The sequence below is a fragment of the Brachyhypopomus gauderio genome, chromosome 4 (genome assembly GCF_052324685.1).
Source record: "Brachyhypopomus gauderio isolate BG-103 chromosome 4, BGAUD_0.2, whole genome shotgun sequence".
Taxonomy (NCBI): domain Eukaryota; kingdom Metazoa; phylum Chordata; class Actinopteri; order Gymnotiformes; family Hypopomidae; genus Brachyhypopomus; species Brachyhypopomus gauderio.
In genome coordinates, this window is record NC_135214.1 from 8,441,192 (window position 1) to 8,464,362 (window position 23,171).

A 23,171-nucleotide genomic window follows, 5' to 3' on the forward strand; every position below is an offset into this window, starting at 1 on the left:
TAGTGTTCAACAGACGAGCTGCTAACAGTGTCTTCCATTATATTCATTTGAACACACACACACATGCATGCAACTGCAGACACACAAACATACACATGAACAGCCACAGGCACCCTCACAGTGACACACCCCCACATTTACAACTGCTGTGTTAATGGTGGTCAACGTGCATGCATGTACATGGTAAACATAAAAAGTAAATATTGTTAATTGCACTAGTTTGCAAGATCCAAATGGTGTCATCTGTCTTTCTTGTGATCTTTTCTGGTAGAGCAAGTCAGGACCTCATTTGCGTAAAGCCGTAGGGTTTGTAATATTGTGCATTCTCCCCATTCAGGCACACACACATGCACACACAGACACCTGGAATACATAAGAAATATTTTTTTCTGTTTGATCCAGAGAAGGTTATTCTGTCTCTTATTATTATGACGGCAGTTCTGTAGTGTAGTGCCTCGGGCACACATCATTACCCAAAGTGAAAAACACCTTAGTGGCATTTTAGACTTGTGGTAAGTGTAAGTGTGTGTGTGTGTGTGTGTGTGTGTGTGTGTGTGTGTGTGTGTGTGTGTGTGTGTGTGTGCGTGTGTGTGTTCCTGTACACACCCAGTTTACAGTGTTTCCTCAGCTGTGCCCTCCAGCATGTGCGCATGTTCTGTCTTTTATGATGGTGGACGATAACTCTTACTGGGGCAAAGGGACAAGCAGAGATATGGAGCTGCAGGGAGCAGAGAGGGAGCAGACTGCAGAGAAGGAAAGAGGAGCAATATGGAGGGTGGCCTTGGCTGATGAACAATATTATCGAATATTGTGATAATATTATATAATTTTTGGTATTTTAGTTATGGGGAACATGGATATTGGTAGCGAAAAAAATCTACATCTTCTAGCCATGTTGCTCCTAGCTGGTATTAGTGCGTACTATCCAGTGAAAGAAGGCATATTATTCTTTAATACCGGTACTATTTTTTTGCATGCTTCAGTCCACTATGACATAGCATAACATCAGAAGCTGTTTAAAAATGGTCAGAAGTCCATTTAAAAGCCCATTAGAGACGTCAGGTAATCAACAGTTTTATCTATTAAATGATTTGTCATTTTGAATCGGGATTAACATGACAAAGGACATGAATTAACAGGGGAATAAACAAAAAGTAGCTACATTTAGATACCAGGTTGCTTTTTAGCTAATTATAATTTTGTACCTTTCTTGCACATACCTCTACCACTTCACATTCTTTAAATGACTTTGACGTTTTTTAACCCTTGCCTTTGTACCAATAATCCAAAAAAACTAAAAGACTGACCATGACCAACTGCACATATACGTTACTCCAAACTCTTGGGAAAGACTATAACAAACTTTAAGTCTATCAAAGTTTGCTTGGGTACATGTGGATGAAACATGCGGATGAAACTCCGGTACCTATGATGTGCTCCCTGCCAAAAAAAAATGCTTGTCCAGGGGAAATGGTGTCAACATCATTTTGGCAATATTTGGGTGGAGCCGGAGGGCCCACACAGGACAGACAGCAGCCGCGCCAGCCCCTGGCAGACTCTCTCTCCCAGTGCCTGGCAGCAAGCCCGGCCCAGGCTGCCCTGGGATCGGTGCTGGCCAGACTACACAGCCTACTCTTCCTCATGCTTGGCCATGCAGATTTGTGGGTATTTTAGTTATTTTGTGCCTCATTGCTGAACTGCTTGTGTCATTGTGCTGTGTCCTGGTGGCACGGCGGTGACCTTTACAAACACAGCCAAGTAGTTACACCAAATCCTTATTCATATTATTTTATTTTTTTTTACAATTGTTTAAAGACAAATGAGGAGCCTCTTTGGTTGCTGAGAGCGCCTTTGTAATAGAAGCTGGATCCTCTGTTTGCTTTGGTAGGGTGTCTGTTGTCACTCTTTTTCTTCTGCTACTGATATCTGTTTGGGACGGAGGGGGTGGTTGTCAGGAAACAGTGGCAGAGTCGTCAGTCACAGCACACCTGTAAATGCCATTCTCCCACTCATCTGTTCTTCTCTTCTTCTTTTTTCAACCTCATGATTTTTGCCTTGTCATTTGAATCTACATAATTAATTGAAACACTAAGAATCCCCCAAGAATCCACGCAATTCAGTGAAACATTAAGACTGCAGGTATGTGCATGTCAATAAGAGTGGCGATAGATATGAACCTTGAGACATTCAGACAAGAAATTTTAGCACGAGTGGGGTTATGGCAGTACATCAGACCATTCCAGAGAGCTGTGACAGACTCTCAAGGGCAAAAACACTCAGAACCATTTTAATCCACTGCTGGGTAGAGTTGCGTGTCGCTGGGTAGAGATGTATTCATAGTGTGCTTGCACGAGCTAGTTTGATCCTGAGGCTTATGAGGTGTGTGTTTAGTGATTTGTAGAGGAGGATTTGGGGCTTTTGCATTTGTAAGGAGTAGTGCTGGTTCCTGTCGTGACTCCGCCAGGACACAATACAGCTAGTCAGCTCCTGTTCATTTGGCTGGGGGGCTGTTTTTAAAGATCACCCACCTGTGTTTGCTACCAGTCAGACCAAAAGGAGGTTGGGGGGCAGAGTGCGGCTTCTGACATGGGAAACAATGCTCAGGTGGAGCATGGAGACCTTTGTCCCATCCAAACCTGTAGGAAACACAGCCTCAAATACTGGCATATACTCTAAATAATAGAGATACCAATTTATTTTGGTATAGTTCAGGTATAGTTTGGTATGGATCTTTGTGTGCCACCATGATTAGTAGATGTCTGCTTTTTTCTCTTCTCCAGAGGACTGGGTGTTGTATGTTATCCCAATAGATTTGGGTGTTTATACCCGTTTATATGGATGTCTTTTTACAAGCCAGAAATGGGTTGTTGCATGGGTGACCTGTTGTTCACTACAATTGTCCATTGATTCTGTTAATATATACTAACGTGCATTAACATGGACCAGTGACTACTGTTCTAATAATAGTAACTAGCTTTCCTTGAACAGAAGATGGTACGAAGACACATTACCAAGCCATAGATGGTAATTAGGAAGGCTAATATGTGCATGATCTTGGTAGGGTTTATGTTTCCACCATTCAGTCACTCCATTAAAAAGCAAATAAACATTTCACTGTGAATGGCAGAATAACAGTTTAACAGTGCTTCTGCCTAATGAGCTAATTACAAATCCATAAGCCATTCAGCAGCTTGACTCAGCCCTTCTCACCACTCAAAACATGACTGTTGTTATATTCACCATGTTTGGGGAACAATTTGGGATATACTACCATGCTAACTGTCAAAGAGTATCAAAGTACCATGATTGCTATTATATCAACATGTAAAAATGCACCTTAAACATTGGCTTTTTATTTTTCATTGTCATATAAGAAACATTTTGTAGCAGAGACAGCAGTCAGCATTATACTTCCCTGGAAGGACCATCAGAATGAATGAACCATGAGCCACATAAACCAAGAACCACACCCCAGTGATGGCTGTATCCTAATGCGCATCAGGGTACATGGCTGCATGCCCTGGATGCTGTGGGTTGGGACAGAACCAGCTATAGCTGCAAGGGGCTCTTACCCATACTATGCATTCCAAATCAGTTGAAAAGGAATAAAGAGAGAACAATATATTGAGGCAAGTGAGTAATAAAGCCGCAAATGGAATAAGAACAACGTGGGAAAGCGGGCCAGGACTCCTTGCCGCACAGATTCCTCTTTAAGAAGTCCCATGCTGCCTGGTCTACTCTGGAACAAAAATACTTTTTTCTCTTTGATAATGCACTCTGAATACTCAGGAGAGATGCTGCTGATTTTCACATGGAATCGTCCCCTAATCGAATCACATTTGGAGTTCTCTGATGGGAGGTGCGCTCCTTTCTTGCTCCTTTCCTCTCTTTGATTCTCCTCCTTCCCTCCCCGTATTCTCTCACTGGGACAGTCCAGACAATGCCAGTGATGCTTTTGATAGCTTTAACTGAGGTAGGACCTTTTTCTGCTAGGTAGAGATTATATCTGACATGCATGAGCTTTCATGTTCTTTTGCATTTGGCCTTACTGAATCTAATTTGCTATGGGTGATGTGCCGTACAGAGAGAGAGAGAGAGAGAGAGAGAGAGAGAGCAAGGGAGAGTGAGAGAGAGGGAGAGAGAGAGAGCAAGAGAGAGAGAGAGAGAGAGAGAGAGAGCAAGGGGGAGTGAGAGAGAGGGAGAGAGAGAGAGCAAGGGAGAGTGAGAGAGAGGGAGAGAGAGAGAGCAAGGGAGAGAGAGAGAGAGAGAGAGAGAGAGCAAGGGAGAGTGAGAGAGCCAGAGAGAGATGGAGAAAAAAAGGTTTTCACACATAAGATTAGAAGGCTTCTTTTTAACACATATTATTAGATGGACCAAACACCTAGTCATGCTGTTATATTACCATATCTCTGTTTTATTGTATGTTGAGAGAAAAACCTGAATGAAATCACTTCCACATGCTGTACAGAGAGGCAGTCCTAGGAAGTCTACGTATCAGTCATTGCTTGTTTATTCTATGCAATGCCTGGTGTATCAACCGTTAGATATTTTTTCTGTCTGCACTTTGCTGAATGCAAATGTAGCGAAACTGCATGCTGGTGCCAGTGTGTATCTGACCCAGCCATCTCAGTACAGAGACTGAGAGCCGCTTTCTGGCTGGGAGGTGTCTGCAGCGTAGCCCCTTCTCTGTCTGAAGCTCTGCCAACACTAAGCCCTACACTCAGCTGCTTCTGCTGAGTCAGGCCGTGTTCTAAATACGTACATCTGGGATGAGTGTTTGATGATGTTTTAGGTCAGTGTGCCAAGAGATGCATGTGTTTTGTGCGAGAAACGTGGACTACAATTATATGGCTTTATTTGTTATGATAAATGAAACACATGACTCTCAGCAGTCTGTAACCTTTGCATTTGGAGTATTTGTTTTGCCAAAGAGGGGAATGAGGTTTAGAGCCTTTGTATTGGAGTCACTGAGGTTCATAGCTTTGAACTGGAGACCTGTGTCGTGTTGTCACCATGGCCACCCCCACTGACGTGTGGATTAAGTGTGCAATCTGAAACTCCTCGGCTGAGGCTGGGGATAAAATCAGAGACTGTGTTTGGGTCACAGCTATATAGAGTCAGTGGCTGTAAGAGGAAAAATATCCATCTGTCTGTTATGGAGATTTACATGCCCTGAGGATGGATCAGGTGGCCCTGTCCTTATAATCCTCGTCATTACATCATTATCATAATAATATATATGTATATTTATATTTAGTACTTTTAGTTTTGATTAAAAATGCTCAAAATACTTTTTAAAGTAAGGATTACAAATAATTACAAGTGATAGATTTCTATACAATTTATTTTTACAATGTAGTTTATTACTGTATAAAAATGTTATATGATGACAATAAATAATAACACATATATTACTTTTACTAGTAGAAGATCAACCAACAATCTCACTGATTTTGTCAGTATTACCTTCAACTAAATAAATGTCCATACTGTGAGGACTTTAGTTCATATGCTGCTAAAACAGACAAAATGAAACACATGATTTTTTTTTATGTGCTTATGTTTCTGACTTCCTTTTCCACTAGTGCCTGGAACCCTGCAAGGCATCATGGGACCTGAGGGAGAACCAGTGTCAGGATTTGTGTGAGGTATGTCTGTGCATGTGTGCACCCTCAGTGAACTGAGCACAGCTGGTCCAGAAATTGTCCTCACAACTCCTAGCAGCATGCCGTCTGAATAACTCGCGGACTGCTGTGTAAACATAGCCTTTTCCCACTCTACACACCTCATGTGTCAGCCCAGAGGTTTTGACCAGCCATTCCTGTATCTGTTGTCAAAGTCAGATGTATTGATATAGTGCATTTTACAACATGGGCTGTCACAAAGCAGCTTTGCTTTGTTTGGGTCCAGATCCATAATGAGCAAGCCAATGGCAACAGTGGCAAGGAAAAACTCCCTGGATTTAAGGAAGAAACCTTGGGAGAACTAAGACTCAAAAGGGAACCCATTCTTCTTGGGCAGTCCAGCTAATAAAGAGTCTGTCCTTTTGTCTCTCACCACAGGGTTTGTTTCCCAAGAAGCACTATGAGTGTCTGACTAGCTGTGAGTTCCTTCGCTCGGTAGAGATGGCAAAACAGGGGGACTGCCCGCCGCCGGATCGGGCCAGTGGATTCGCTGCCGCCTGTGTGGAGAGTTGCGAGGAGGACGCAGAGTGCTCAGCCCTCAGGAAGTGTTGCCCCAATGGTTGTGGACACACCTGCCAGGTGCCCCGCAACGTCTACAAAGGTACACAGCACTGGTAGGGAAGGGTCCTCAGTCCTCCAACCCAGTCCTCCAACCCAGTCCTCAACCACTCCCAGACAGTTGACATTTTCACTCTGGAAGCCAGGAAAGAGCAAAAATATGGACCATTGTGGGGCTGGGTTGAGAAACTATACTGTTGGCTTCATGGTCACAATGGCAAGCAGCACAGGATTGAATGGTGTCTCAATTTCTGCACAGATATGGACTATAGAGCAAGCCTATTGCTTTTTCTGCTGGCAAGGATACTAAACATTTCATTTATCAGCCAGTTGGTGTCCATAATGAATATGACTATAATATATTTTATTGAGTCATCTATCAGTGTTGTGGTGGGTGAATGACAGGTTCCTGCTGTGGGAGTTTAGAGTCCAGACTGATCCTCAAACACACTGACTGTTTTTGGCCTTGCAGCGTATGCCACTGTAACTGGTTATCATGTAGAAAATATTTGGCTTGGATAATGTGTAGCTATTTATCTTTACATGAATAGTCTGTGTTTGAATTTTTGCTGCCCACATTTTTCATTACTTCATTATTAATCTTTTATCACTCAGCTCACTGTCAGTCTGGGCTGGATGTCAGCATCTGACATAGTTATGAACATGTTTTTAATACTATTTAATTTTGTCTGGGAAAGCGCACTCCCAGTGCCAGAGGTTCTCCACCAGTGTGATAAGCCTTGTGGCTATCCCTGTGAAACGGTAGACCAACTACCTGTGGAAGAACAGGAGAACTCCCCTCATTTCTCAGATGATGGCATCAAACTCTGAACTGAGTGATGGGCTTGCTTTTTTAAGAGAAAAAGGATCTGTGTATATGCAGGTAAGAATGTAGGTGTGTAAAGGATCTATGTATATGTAGGTAAGCATGTGGGTGTGTTTCTTTGTGTTCCCTTGCGTGAATCTCTTTCTATCATGTCTGTATATTATCAGACTCAAACTAAATCATCACAACCCCCTTCAACTTTTTCAAAGCAATGTGGTTCCTTTTATATATGGAGCAGGCTCTGTCCCAGCCTTTGCACTCTTTATTGGGTGGAATGCCTGGCCAAGGATGAATCTTTATTGCTGTCAGATTTGCTGCTTTCTCCTTCATTTGCAGGTAGGCTATAAAGCCTTGATTGGATTCCAGGCACTTTTGCCTGAGCAGAGAGTACTTGTTATTAGCTCACCACGACGAAAGCGTAATTGTTTCTACGTGTGGCTTGCTCTTGCATCAAGTGCTCTTGAGGGACGCTGGAAACCATTACCCTCTCTGTGAGCTGGGGGCGAAGTCGAGCAGCGTGCTGCTGTCGATCCAGATCGCTGTCAGATGTTCCTGCAGGTGGGGGAACTGGAGCGTTTGCTTGAGACACACCCGAGCGCTTTGTGCTCTCCGTATCGACCAAACGCCCTGGGACTGCAGACATCCACCAGCATCCTGTCCTTCACACTCAGTTGGGGGGTGGTGGGGGGGCTTCTTTCTGTCTGTGATTCTGTTCTGTCTGATTTGAGGCCTAACATTTTTCAGAAAGCATTTTAATGGAGGAGGAGGATACATTGTTTATGCAAATGTTAATAAATTCATAACTAACACCTGCATGTTTCAGCTTTTCAGATTTCACATGACATGTTTAGTTCAAAAGGTTGTTTCTCTGTCTTGCTCTTGGGATTATTATACGGAGAAGATTATGTTCTTTGCTCATCACTGCTTTGAGAAACTTGGCACATACAAGGTAAGGGAGGTGGGATCTTTCTTTTTATTTTATTCCAACCCAACTGGGTTCCTTTAGCTTAATCGTTCATAGTATCTGCTTTGTCAAAAGCAGTGAGATCATTTTTAAAAGCATCTGCTCAAGGCCCAGTGGTTATTGAGCAGGTGACAGGCACTCTGTGTTCCCTTAGCTTATGGGTTGGGTGAGACATGGAAACAAAACCAAATGTTTGGACAAAGAAGTCAGGACTGTTCTGAATGTTTTAAAAATTCATTCTGAGAGATGCATCTGTGGAACCAGTAAATTACTCCACAGGACTGAACATAATTTATACCCGACCAAACAAGGGCACGTTCAGGTCTTTGTGCATTTACATCAGCTGTTATTGTTAGAGAGTGAACTTGCAGCAAGATTACAGTGGGTCATGATCCATAGCGCTGAACATCAGGCCCCATAAATGGAAGCTTCCCTTGCCGAGGGTGAAGAAAGCAGTAAACCCATCTGCACCGGCGGAATGGCTGCTGGGCAGCGTGCTGCAAAGTATGTGGCCTTTGGAACTTACACATCATTAGGATCATTCTTGGAAAATAGTGAGTGAACTCTGCAGTGTTTTCAATAGTGAGAGAAGATACTGACTCTTGAGTGCAGGCTGAGTCTGTGTAGCTGTTCGTGTGTCTGTGTGCATGTGTGTCCTCATGAAGGGGGTGTTCCAGCAGTGGTGAGAGCAGGAATGCAGTGGGATTGTTGTAACTTCTCGTTTTGCTTGGAGGAGTGTGTGACCCATGTGTGCTAGCTGAGAAACCACAGCACAACGCCATCCAGCTGCTCTGCTGTTCTTCTCTCCACAGTGACACCAAACCTAGGGATCAGTCTATTTGGCAAGGACCTCCACTCTGAGCTAAGGCATTTCAGACACATTCGCCATTAGACATCTGTTAAACAGCCTCACACAGTAACACCAAACCCTGGTGCACCTTGATCCCGTTAGTGTATGGAACTGCACTAAAGTTATTGAGCCTAACTGTGATAACGATTGCAGTTATAATTTCCACTGATGCTCCAGTGAAATTCTGCTTAACACAGAGCAGGCTGTCCTCAAAAGACTTGTTATTAATATATATACCAGTACCACAGCTACCATCTACATCCACCTATGTGATCCTTCCTGGTGAAGCCATGACTTAAATCCCCTTCCAGCTTGAAGTCATTTACAGTCACCTTGCAGCGTTGCTCCCCATCATTCTGTGCCTGAAATGGATGTCCCTGAATCCCTTCCACCCTGATGGGGGCTCTTTGCCGCTGTGCTCTTGGTGTTCAGCACCCAACCCTGCTGATTTATGTGGAGGTCGGTGGGTGGGGTTCCTTACTGCTCTTCACTGCACTCGGGGCTCTCCATCTCCATGTCATTAAGCTCCCTCAGTCCTATCACCAGCTCCCTCTCCTTCACAGCTGTTATGAATTGGGTGCAGTGAGTTAATCTTCCACTGCAGAGCATTTCTCTTGGGTTTTTTTTTCTCCCTTGAACCCCTGTACTTAATAAATCTTTAATTTATTACACATGGAAGCATTTATTATGGCTTTGAGCGTTGACTGTGAGGAGCCATCATGTTGGAAAAGTGGTTGTGTATAGACTAGCACACTTGCAGGATGTGTTGATGATCCACAGGAAGCCAGTCTGGTGTGCTCTGTTTGTTCTGTGACACTGGGCCTTGTGAAACTCTGCTCTGTGGTGTGTGTGCTGCAGGTCTTTGAGGTTGAGCGTTGGGCAAGATGGCCCTTTAAACTGCTGAAACACAGGAAACTAAATAACATTTGATAGGGACAATGATGTCACCCAATACAGCGCTGGGTTGGGTTCAAGCACTGATTCTCAGTGAGCTGCTCCTTCTCTTCCTTTGTCTCTGTCTCTCCAAATATCTTTGTTGTTCTCTCTCTCCATCTTTCTTGCTTTCTCATTCTCTCAATTTCTTTCTTCCTCTATTTTATACCTCTGGTTTCCATCTCTCTGTCTCCATCTCTCAGGGTCTCCCCTGAAACCGAGGAAGGAGTTAGTCTTTGTGGAACAGCCTTCAGGGCACCTGGAGATCCGCTGGTCCTCAAAGTTCAACGTGTCAGTGGAGCCAGTGGTGTATGTGGTGCAATGCCGATGGAACCATGGAATCCACCCTAGTGAGGATGACGCCACCCCTTGGCAGGATGTAGCACAGGTCTGTTGTCAAGGCCCCCAGTTAAACCTTAAACTCAACACATCTGCTACATGACCAGATCTTAAGGTTGTAATTTTACCTGAAGTGCTTTGACCCCCAGGAATCCCATTTCATATCAAATTTCATACAAGTGCTGCTAGTTTAAATCAGTTGCTTGAATCAGTTGCTGAATATTTGAAAAACATGCTTCCCATTCTGAGTCTGTGGATTTTTAATATAGTTCATCCCTTTAAGTGTCAATGCTGTGTCATATGTACTTGACCTTTAGCCTCCAAACCTGACTTTGGGCCCTCTCTGACCCCCAGGTTGCAGAGGAGCGCATCCATTTGGCAGACTTGCGGCCCAGCAGGTGGTACCAGTTCCGCGTGGCGGCCGTGAACGTCCATGGCACACGAGGCTTCACTGCACCTAGCAAGCACTTTCGCTCTTCCAGAGGTAGGTCTTCCTGGGTGGGCTCCGCACGCCTGTCCCCAGCTCTGGCCCCAGTACTTAATCCTCTCATACCTCCCCCCTCACATTTTGGAATTAAGACTCTTACGACAGGTGGAGACTTTGACTGGGGATTTTTATGACCGGATTTGCCCTTGTAATTGCCCAGTTTGGCCAAGAGTTCTGCGCTTGCAGTGTGTGCGTGCTTCACGCCTGCTCGGTGCTTGAACTAAGATGGCCGCAGGCGGACACAAAGGGCCCCATTTATTGTTGGCCTTGTTGCTACAGAGAAAAGCACCAAAAATGATTTAGCCACTGGCACATTTTAGTGATAAGTATGAGTTAAAATCATAAACAGGGCAAATGATGGAGCTAAACTACAGGTACACTGACATTTATCCAGTATGAAACAGAAAAATAACTAATGACAATGCTAGGATCTGTTTAGGAAAATTACACTAACAATGCTTATGTGCATATCATGTTGTATGTGTCTGTTGTAGTTCAACCATGGTCTTAGTTAATAAAAACTTGCACTCATTAAAACACAGGGTTCATTAAAATATGACAGATGATAATCAATCTATTTAGACATATAAACATTTACATTGCTCCACTACATGTCAGTGGGAGATTTTGTAGCATTTTGCATACTTATGTGCAATAAGACGCCTGTTGTAAAGAGAGGTTTGGAGCACAGATTAGAATAATATTTCATCAAATGTACTCAAACATGACATGCATGGCACAGTTTTTGAATGTATATGTTTTGTTTCTGTTGCTGTTTTTACTTTAATACCTCTTAATTCACTCCACAACTTTGGCCTGTAGTACATAAAGCGAAATAAGAAAAGAAAAGCTCGGGCTGCAGGATTTGCTACACAGGCGAGGTATGAGAAGGACGTCTCATGCACTGCTGCCACAGATTAGCAAGCAGTAGCCTAGCATGCATGGTCCTGCAGTGTGTGGGTGTGGTGTGTATGGGGTGTGTAAGTGTTAAATGTAAAGTGACATGAAAGAGGCCTTTAGTACAACAGTTGGTAACACGCACCAATTCTTAAAGCACTTCTTTCCAAATGATTCCAACCACATTCAACCACATGTCGGTAATGATGTGGTCGGACTTTAAGCTTCCATAACCAGCTTCCCAATTATGGATTAAACCAAGTTATTAAGTGAAAATCGGGTCTTTATTTACTGAAGCAGTAATGATCATTTGGATTTGGGACCAGTTTAAGTTGCTTGACAGAAAGGGCAATGTTGAGCATAATGGAATTATAGCAGTGATCTACTACTGCTTTACTACTTATATTTATGTCAAAATGTGTAGAAGTGCAAAATGCCATTATGTTTCTCAGTCTTGCCATTTTGCTGCTCTTGGCTTACTGATTTTGTTCTTCAGTAATTACTGGGTCGAGCGTCCATGTTAAAAGTTATACATGAATATAGATACACATACACATGCAATACATACATGCCCACTGTCACTCTGTCACTGTCACTGGGGCAGTCATGGTCTGGAGGTAGGGAACTGGTCTTGTTACCGGAGGGTCGTGGGTTCAAATCCCAGGCCTGAGGACTGAGGTGCCCTTGAGCAAGGCACCTAACCCCAACTGCTCCCCGGGCACCGGGCTAGGGCTGCCCACCGCTCTGGACACATGTGCACCACAGCCCCCTAGTAATCACTAGTGTGTGTGTTCTAACTGCACAGATGGGTAAAAAGCGGAGGACAAATTTCGATTGCGGTGAAAAAAACGACAATAGAAAAATATTACATTACACTCAGGTATACCTTCTATTATATGTACATGCTAAAATCCTTTCCCCCCCCCCTCTCTCTCTCTCTCTCTCTCTCTCTCTCTCTCTCTATCAATCTGTCTACCCTTTTCCCTTTCTTTTTCAAATATACTCTTTTTCAAATATAATTTCCATGCTTTAGATTACATTTCCAACATTCCGTGATTTTCTCTTGATTAGGGTGGCGGGATTTAATAGTCAGCACACCCACTGCACATCAGGTCTGTCATATGATTTCAATTTCTCGCCAGCACTGTTGGTTGGAGCAATTAGTGAAGGCTCCACTGGCGTATTTATCTAGCAGCACTAAGGTTAGCTTGCTGGTGACATACGAGGCAGTCAGAGTGGATGAAATGGTTTTCAGGTGGGGGCAGCTCATTGTAAAAAAAGGAGAACTGATTGGCTACTAAATTGGGTAATTTTCCTGTTAAAATCTGCCGTGCCTGTACTTTGCCCTCTGTCTGTAATGGTGCGGAGGTTATGTCATGGCCAGTCCACCTGCACGGCTGTTAGTCTGGCCTGCTGGTTCAGAGGTAGACAGAACAGATGGTCTGCAAGAAGTCTGAGGAGATGTAGATCAGGATGAGATTCTTTATGAGTGATAATAATTTGGTAGAATGAGTACCAATTCGAAACACATTCTTGCATGCAGCTGAGCTCATGCTTTAAACATAAGTGCAAATGTAAACTGTAGAGTGTCAGCAGAGAGACAGAGACCTTCAGAGATGCTGGAGGCTGTCAAACAAAGCCAGATAGCAGGTGTGAATGTAGCTATTTTTTGCTGGCCTTTGAGTGCCAGTACAATGTCATGTTCTGCTGTGACAGAGGTTTAAGCAAACCTTTTAAATATACACTTTATTATAATCTCATAATTTTGATCAAATCCCCATAGTTTTTATTTTAGTAATACATTTGTAAAAATTTTAAACAGTTTACTATTAGTCAGGGGTGCTCATTACGTCGACCGGTCGATCGCGAAGGAAGTGTCAGTCGATTGCGAAGGAAGTGTCGGTTGATCGCGAAGGAATGTGCGTAGATCGCGTGACATTAAAAAGTAGTAGATGAATCTCCCATCTGCACTGACGGTTGTATTTTGATTGGTAGCCAATCTGCAATCCGCACAACAAATTACGTTCGCCCCCCCGCTCAACAAATTTCGTTCGCCACCTCACAACCCCCAAACCCCCGGTAGATCTTTCTGACTTTGTCATCTTATAAGTAGCTCGCAAGCTGAAAACTTGTGGGCACCCCTGCTATTAGTATTAGTATTTTACTATTTTTTAAACAGTTTATCCACATTCACTAGATTCAGACTTCTTGTAAAGCCATCTGTTCAATGCTGTAGATGTCCTGAGTGTGCTCTGATGTCCCACACAGACCCGTCTCCCCCTCCACGTCCTTCTGGACTGAGGGTGACCAACGTGACAATGGGGGTGGATGGCCTGCTGGATGCTCGCCTGGACTGGACACTTTCTGAAGAGCCCGATGTGCCTGTGCACCATTTTAAAGTCTTCTGGAGTTGGACCGTCTCTGGAAAAGCCCTAGTGCCTTCGAAGAAGAAAAGGAGAAAGACCACCAGTGGGGTAATAGCTTCTACTACTTAATTAATTACAGTGAAATAAAAAGTAAGTAGCGCAAAAATTTATATTGATGACTTACTGCAGTCTGAAAACAACTTTTCCTGGGCCTGTTTGTCTTCCTGCACTCCCCTTTCAGACCAGACTGTCTCAGGCCAGTCCTCTGGACTCATAAGGCATTTCATATTTGTACTCTCTCCTAGTTCCCAAACCACCTGAACAAAGCCATTAAGAACAGTGAATGGCTTGTACAGGAGCAGGGTTAGAACACAAATATGGACCGTCTGGTACCTGAGGACTTGGTTGAGGATCACTACATTATATGTGTTAAATTGTGGTTAATTTTTTATGCACTGTTTATTTATTGTATGTTAGAATAAGAGCATTTTAAAGTGCTTATAAAAACATGTAAATATAATTAAATTATTACAGTGCAATGTGTAAGTAATGTTTCTTGATGGAGGCACACTTCTGTGCATGATGAGCTCTGATCATTTGTGTATAGTGATCACCAATGGACTATGAATTTTCCTAGCACTTTGAATACTGAGCCAGAGCAAAGAGTGACAGATTCAGGCCTTCACTGAGTAAACTCAGTAATCTGTCACAAACCAGACAGATGGTTTGTATTTTTATTGCCCTAAACAAATCACAAATAGTGATTTTAATGTGCTTAAAAAAAGAAAAAAAAAGAGGATGCCAGATTTGGACTCCAAAATGCAGTGTCCTATGGCAGCATGAATCTGTTCTTTGGCTGGAGCATCTTTGCTTCCTTTATTGTCATTATGTGCTTGAGTACATAGTAAAGAAACAAAGCAAAAATAAAAATTGGTTTAAAGGACACATGGGTTTGTAAACACACTTCTGAAAACTCATTATTCCACACATCTCTGTGAAATAAATCAAAAGACTGATGTGCAGTTTTGCTTCCCTGGAATTAAACTGTACTGCCAGTTTTCCTCACCTGTGACTTTTTGTATACCTGGTAGTCAAATACATAATCAGAGTAAGCCATATTTAGCTATATATGTACTGTATAAATGAGATAATAATTGAATAATTATCCAAGTTATTTTTTCATGTCAGCTCACTATCCGGCAGCTACTGCTGAAAGTGCTACTGCTACACTAGTGGTTTTAAATACATAACGCCCTGCAGGATGTATTTATATAATACCTCACAGATGTGTCACTGAAGCCATTAAGCGCGGGGCCACAGGATCTGTGTGTTTACACATGTAGCGCCCACTCTCCTACTCACCGCCTCAGCGCCTGCCTAGTGACCTGCTGGTGCAGGAATGCCAAAACAAACATGGCCAATAACTAAATCCAATCAGCCGCATGCTGCTGGCGGAATGCTCCAGAATCAGGCGCGAGGTAGCCAAGCACCGGGGGGGAGCTTGGTAAAGTTTTGGAGTGGAAATTCTCACCATGTTGTTGCACACAGTACACATGTGCTTTCAATAACCAAGTCTGAAAGGGTTTTCAGATTCAAGACCAGCATAATACCATTGGCTGGTGATGTATGAGGACCAGACAGTTATTTCAATATTTTCAGTTTAGTGTCTACATTAGATTTTTTTGTTTTACTTTTAATGCATTTTTTCTCCTATGTCTCCTTAAGAATTGTTTCTGTTTTATACTTGTATGTTTTTTATCTGATCATGAAAATTAGACAAAACGCTTCTCCCTTCAGTTTTTTAAAACACTTAAAATAACTACCAATTTAGTTCAGATGAATTTGGTCTAATCACTGATTTGATAGCAGCTTTGGTAGTTCAGTAGTTTTTTTTCAGTAGTTTACTTTGCCTTATCCATATTTGCTAGTACCTGCTTTTTGATCACATTGTGCTACACAATAGAGCTATAACGAGAAAGACAGAAAAGACAGAAAAAAGAGGCAGAATACCCTGATAGAGAGAGACCAATTCCTGACCCTACACTGTGTATCCCAATCACAGGCCAAGAGCTCAGTGGATCTGGAGGGCCTTGTGGCTAACAGCACTTACACCGTCGAGCTTCAGGCAGTGGCCTATTGGGGCCAGGTGCGTCTGAAGAGCCCCAGAGCCTCCCTGCAATTCTCCACCACCCAGGACAACAGCCACTCAAGTACAACAGACACCTTCTTTTACCTTGTCTCTTAATCTTTTTTGGTTTCAGGTAAAAGTAAATTCAGATCAACAGGCAACACACAGCAAAGAGTGGGCAAACATAATAATAATAATTTTTGAAACGATCCTGTCTCTCAAATGTTTCCTCTCAAAGCAGAACCAGAGCTTCTGTTTCTTTTGAAGGCAGGTTTCACGCACGAGGCTGTAGTTTCCTTCTAGTAAATCAGATAACCAAAGAGGAGGGATCAGGTGCTGTCAGTCATGTCATGTTTCTTGGCATTCTGTCTTAAAACATTTGCAGCATAACAATCATCAAGAGACGGTAGACGTCATACTGATACTCACTCTTCCATGTAATGGTGATTCGCTACAAAGACTTTGGAAAACACAGCCCCGAGCCACTGTGTTCTGTGCCATAGCAAAATTATACTGGATCCATATGTGCTTGCTGAACTTGAGACCCCTGGGTCCATAACTAACAAACTATGGAGTAGGTCTTGATGACTGAACCAAAGTGATGATTTCATTTCTTAAAGTTAACATTGTTTGGCAGCCACATTCACACATAAATGTTCGTGCCTTCTACCCAATCAGAGCTGGTGAGCAAGCTAAAGAAAGAAGAGTTTCCTGTGTTCAGTCCAGTGCCTGCAAAAAGACCTGTGAGCTCTCTGGAGGTGGGAACTCCATTCTACCAGGACAGCCAGCTCCAGGTCCGTGTTTACTGGAAGAAGAGAGGAGGTATTTCCCATTACTACCTATTACACACATCTGTGTAATATAATTATTCTGGTGTGCCTTTTATGTCACAAAATTATTACACTTGCAAATAAAATTGTATTGAAAGACTTCAGTAGGCCTAGGTAATCGCCAGTTTAATCTTTAAAAACCTTATCAGCTAAATAAGCAAGCCAAAACCACAGGTTAATGTAGTGAATACAATATATGTCGGAATTATATAGAACAGAAATTATAGCCTGGAATTGCTGAAGAGCTATTAACATTTGCGGAAAAGGCCAACATAACCAAGATTATTGAAAAAGCTCCTCTTTTATGAAGTTATGCTGCATAACCATATTGAAACAGTCTCTGAACACCATATAGGAAAGCCCAAAAAGAGATAAAGTATAGATCTCTCCCATTGCACAAAATAGATGCACAGAACATAGTTCGTTCTCTTACTTCACCCTGTGCCTCAACATAGGCCAGACTGCTCCGCTAGTGCCGAGTGGAAATGCTGAAGGCTTGAAAGGCATGCTCTGGGTCTGGGCTGTCAGCTCTTATTCAGGCCTCTCTGCTAGCATGCAAATAAATGTCGTCACCTCAGCCAAGTTCACATAGCAGAGCTGGAGAGCGCTTGGGGCCAATGGAAGCCTGGTATTTGTGATGGTGGCCTTTTGCTTAATGCTAATGAGGGAAATTCCTTCTCGTCTGGAGCTGTTGGCACTACCTGGCTGAGGTTCTCGAGTAGGAGTGATGGTGATTCGGCCAGGCACCTTTTCAAGCCACAGAGTTAGTGGTTTATGAAAGCAGTGTTTTTGCTGGAGAATGACAACCATAGGCAGTGGGCTCTGACCAACCTTCTATAACTTTCTGTAAAGTTACTGAACAAGTTTTAATCTTTTACCAAACCTAAAAGACTCAGGCAGACCGCTGGTGGTCTTCTCGCCATCAGCTTTTCCTGCTCTGGATTAGAGCAGCAGATTCGTTGCTGCCGATTGCAACACTCACTCAGCGTGCGGCACAGCAGGGTCTCCATGCTATTTCAACAGTACCGGTCTTAATCCACCAACACCCCCCCACCCCCCTCCACCCGGGTGCTGAAGCTACACAGCGCAGGGTGAGCAAGCACAGAGCTTTTGCGCCGACTGCCGTGCGTTCTCTGCGCCTTTATCCCCACCCCCTTCAGTATTCTTCCCCAGGTTTTACATACTGCTTCCCTTCTCTGTCAAATCAGCTTTACATATCATGTTTATGTTTCCGTCCTCCCTCAGCTGCTGTTCCTTTTTTCTGCTTCCAAAAGCGCCGCGAGCCCCGCGAGCTTCACATTCATGTCTCAGGCTTCAAAGAGCTCCTTTCATCTCCGCGACCACAGAGCAGGCCCCCATCAAGGGGGCTGCAGCAGCGTAACTCAATTATTAATTTGAGGAGTATCATTTCCCATCCAAACTGCACGCCTCGATGAATAATAAACTCAAATAACACGGGGCGCTGCAAGCATAAACAGGGCTGATTAGGGTTCAGAAACTGCTGCGTTAGTCATAGGCAGTACAGGAGGCAGCGCCGAGTCGGTTCACTTCCTGCTGAGGAAGCTAATAGCACATTCTGGGAATCGCATGCAGGTAGTGTTGTTTTATCTGAAATGTGTTTTGAATGTAGGTTTTGGCTTCATGTAGTTATTACACTAATCTCAAAGGGTCAAGAAAGATCATTTACCACCTCATTCATTTTAGATTCGATTCAGAGTTTGAACGCCGTCATGTGCAAGTTGAGGAACCGATACAGTTGGATGTGTTATAAAGCTTTGTGATTAAAGCAGGATTTATAAGCCTGTGAAAGCTGTGACCTTGAGTAACCAATCAAGCATACCGTAATGTATACTACAGAATTAAAGTGCCTGAAATCATTGTAGTTTTCTCTAGCTTTGAATACTTGTTTGGGTAAAGTAAATAGTAGGTTCTCTGTACTGTTGAATAAAAATGGTCAGTGGTTTGATCACGTGTCAGTGTTGTGCGTATGTTGTGTTCCCAGACCCTGCAGAGAGCCGCTACCATGTCCAGTGGATGCCTGACAACTGCAGCCACAATGGCACAAAGCTACCCGAAAAATCTGTCACCCAGGTTGGTCCAGAAGCCTTCTCAAAGCACTATGATTGCAGTTATTAGCATCAGCTCAGTCCATCGTGATGCATGACGGTGACTTACTCTAGCAAACATCTTGGACTATAATCAAAGCTGCCACACATTCGCTATCCTTATTATTTACAAACTAGGAAATACTGATTCTGCAGTAACTCAGATGCTGTGGTCAAACAAGCAAGGTCAAATGTGAAGGATGTAAAGCACATGTATTATATTCAAGTATAATATCTGCTGGAGTTTCAAATACATTAATTTACTTAACTGTTTCCCCACTGAAATTAGCCTATAAATCAGAACTTTGGGATGTGTTTGTTTGTGTGTGTGTGTGTGTGTGCGTGCGTGCGTGCGTGCGTGCGTGCGTGCTCAAATGCGAGCATGTGTGTGAGTGTTAGCTGCTTGGTCTGAGCATGATGGCGGATGGCAGTGGTTCTAAAGATCAGTGCATTCTCCAGGGTGTGCAACTCTGGTTGCTAGGGAATGCGCATCCATTTTCTACCATTTTCTATAGAGGGCTGGGAAGAGGGAGGCATGTGTGTATTGCACATGAATGCCAGTGTCTCTGTGCCTTCAGTCAGCCTGCTCTCTAGGAGAGAACTATAGGCACCCTCCACTCCCACAGGGGCCAGTGAGTGTAGGCTTAGGACTAAAGCACGTCTATTGCTCTAAAGCCAAACCTGCTGTGATCCACCAGAGCCTGAAAGTCAAAGTCAACACTACATGCTCTGTTTATTGTCATAATAATTACAGTGAAAATTAATTAGAATCCCTCCAAGTACTCCAAATGAAGGCTTGGCCAAATACAGAGAATGTTTGGGCTGACTTCAAATAAAATAATAAATGTTATATTTTATATGTCATATATTAAATAGATTAAACAAGAATAATCTTGCATGTAACAAGATTTCAACAAATGTAAGAGAGCAACGTAAGATACCTGTAACAGAGCGAGATGGAGACGGACACAAATCCTGAGAAGAGGTTTATTCAGGTCAAATCCATAATAGGGTCACAGTAACGGTCAGAACACTAACACGAATCAATCCAGAATACACAATGAATGACAAACAAATAAAAAAGAGAAAATACAGTTATATTTCTTCAATTAATACTAGAATATTAACACCAGACTGACCACAAACACACAGGGCCACAAACAGCAACAAGGCTAAATAAACACCAGGTGTAAATATATAGGCTAATAAGGGAATGAGCAAAACACAGGTGAAGCTCAGGAGGAAAACTAAACAAGGCGCATGACTACAAATGAAAACAAGAAGCACATGGAAAATGAAAACCAGGAACTAAAGCAAAAGTACAAACACCAGTCAGCGTATCTATGGTAACAGAGACGTTTGGCATGGACAACCATGAGAGTTGTCAAGCATGACAGCACGTATCAACCCAGATGCATACATCTTCTGGTATCTTCCTGGAATTCAGTGGTAGCTCATGCATGAATTATGCATGATAAACAGCTGTATGCATGTATAGGTATGATAAACAGCAGTATGCATGTATCTATGATAAATAGCTAGATACATGTATAGATATGATAAATAGCTGTATGCATGTGTTTAGTTAATGAGCTGCTGCTGTCTTGATTATGATTGATTTCTGTTGATAACAATGAAATACTTGGGTACCTCATCCAGGAAACACTAGCGCTTTGGCAATGTGGCAGTCTCACACCAGGCCCATTGGTGTTACTCCTTTGATCCATCGTAAGTGTTTAATAAGCACATGTCCTTTTTTCAGGAGAATTTTATCAACCTGCCAGGCTTGCTCTTCTCCTGCAAGTACAGAGTGAGTGTGTACACCCTGAAGGCCAAGAGACGCTCTGAAGAGGAGAGTGCCACCTTCATCACACCATCCTGTGCAACGCTGCAAAGCAAGAGCCGCAAACCCATCACATGTGCCGGGGAGGGGGGTAAGCACTCAGTCAGACTAACTGTGCAGTGATTGAAATAAAGGAAATTAATGTGTGTTCTATCAAACATCTTTCTCCTGTAGCTATTTTTTGCACATACTTAATCACTTTATGGTTTTCTAGAAGCTCGAACTTGGATCATATATAAATTGATGTGAAGGTCTAGAAAAGATTACATCTTAAAAATCTATTGCATGGTTTTCTTTTCACCATGGTCTCAAAATATGCATTGCTTATTTTATTTTTGAGCGCTTTTGCCTCTGTGTGCTTGGATAAATATGGTTCTGTTTTGCCGATTAATTCTGTAGCCCCAAAGGTTTTGGCCAAGACAGAGAATCTGACAGCATCCTTCATAACTCATGATGGTAATGTCACTGGAAACTTCAACTGGAGAGTGTCCCGCCCTCAGCCACAGCATCCAATCACGGGGTTCCAGGTCACGTGGGCAGAGGTGTCCATGGCGAGCCGACAGAACAGTCTTCCAAACAGTATTATCTCCCAGTCCCAGATCCTGCCTCCAGTAAGTGGGTGGAAAAAATGCTTTCTATTGTAGGATCTTCAGGGAGTGGGACACTAATTAAGACCTAATCAACCAAGACCTCTCTACAAGCAATTATAATATATTTACTTTATTTATTTATTAATTATAATTTGAACTTCCATTTAACTTCCTTTTTTACTCTGTAACCACAACCATCAATGTGATCTAGGATAGCACCATTACTATTGAAATATCAAGATAACAAGCTACAGATTTCCAGGACTACAGCATGGCAATGTAAATTATGTAGACCCAGCAGTGCTACACTTCCAAAAGTATATACAGAAACAAATGAACCCACATACATTTGGAAGGACATCCTTCTTTGAATTACCTAGCAACGCATATCATCATGATATGTAACCTATTCATGTCTGCCTCTTGAGCCACATCTATTTTAGTTATGATGCCTATCACCTTATTTTGCTGAGTTGTTTTAATTTTTTTAAAGCCATATGTACTTTATTTGACAACAATTTTGAAATTACTTGAAAAACAACTTAATAATTACTACTACTTAATAATTCATTACATCCAAACACAAATACTTAAAATAAAGAAAGTGGACTTACAGTTGGCTTTTCCTTTCTGTAACCACCCAACTGAAACACAGAATTCTTAAAGGAATCTTTGGTTATCGTTGGTAGGATGACTGAATGGATAGTTCTAGTATCTGGGATGTACCATACTAAATAAAATATGTCTAAGCGTGTGAGCTGGTGGGTACTCTAACTAGATGTGAGCTTGTAGTGTGCTTTATTTTCACATTTCCATATGAGCTCTGCAGTCATTGGTCAATGTGTGCTGCAAGGATATCTGGTTTCAGAGAAATGTAATGACAGTATTAAGTATAATGGTACTTGGATGGTTGTGATGCCTCCCATTGCTCATATGTGAAAATGTCAGATAGTTTGGCTCTCAATAAGATCATGATGAAAGCAGTTTTAGCCAGCATGAATTTGTGATTGCCCTTTCAGGGTTATGTCACATATCTCATTAAGTTAAGGTTATGTTAAAAGCTCAATTTTTCAGGCATGGCCTGGCATGGCTATGATTGTCGACTAACTAGCTGTGCACTAGAGTCATTTACCAAATTCATATGAAATCCTGCCCTATTTTCTGATCCTGTCCTATGTGATTTAGGAATAAATGATAAAAAGTGAAGAGGTGCTTAAACAACTTATGCAAATATGCAACTTATAGTAAACTCGTTTGGCTACTAAATTTGATATTTCCATGCTCAAATATTTATATCGTAGACCACAGATCTTTATACAACAGAATTGCAAAATACCATCACACCTAAATTAAATGATTACAAGCAGACTACTTTATACCTATGTAGAGGAGACCTACATTAGTCATAGCTGTCTGTGTTCTATGTGCGCAGAGATGTTCCAAGAAGTAACAAAGTATTTCTGGAAAGAAAACCAGAAAAGAGGCTGTATGTGCTTTGATTTCAAACTAACCCTCGCCCCTGCACTGGCTGCTTGGGTTCAGAATAATCACCTCCACCAGGTCTTCATCTGGCACCTTTTCCTCCCCTGAGTACATTAGTCTGAGAATAAACAGATTTGTCAGCCAGCAAGAGCCTGACGCAGATAGGAATCTGATTATGCATTATTTACTGCTGTTTTAAACTTGTTTATTTCTTCACTAAACCACAAGATTGAGCTATAAAGTATCGGTTTAGATAAAGCAAAGCAAATTATTCCAGACTTCTTAGTCT

General features: G+C 42.5%; 1 protein-coding gene across 1 annotated transcript in view; it reads left to right on the top strand.

The window, feature by feature from the left end:
* The window catches only part of anos1 (anosmin 1), a 41,774-nt gene that overhangs the window by 16,771 nt on the left and 1,832 nt on the right, over window positions 1–23,171 (top strand). The window contains exons 3-12 of the mRNA XM_077001996.1: window positions 5,586–5,648; window positions 6,063–6,285; window positions 10,019–10,203; window positions 10,509–10,638; window positions 13,807–14,012; window positions 15,967–16,114; window positions 16,711–16,854; window positions 18,865–18,953; window positions 20,730–20,901; window positions 21,210–21,421. Of these exons, the coding sequence (XP_076858111.1) occupies window positions 5,586–5,648; window positions 6,063–6,285; window positions 10,019–10,203; window positions 10,509–10,638; window positions 13,807–14,012; window positions 15,967–16,114; window positions 16,711–16,854; window positions 18,865–18,953; window positions 20,730–20,901; window positions 21,210–21,421 (1,572 nt within the window). The remainder of the gene's footprint in view (window positions 1–5,585; window positions 5,649–6,062; window positions 6,286–10,018; window positions 10,204–10,508; window positions 10,639–13,806; window positions 14,013–15,966; window positions 16,115–16,710; window positions 16,855–18,864; window positions 18,954–20,729; window positions 20,902–21,209; window positions 21,422–23,171) is intronic.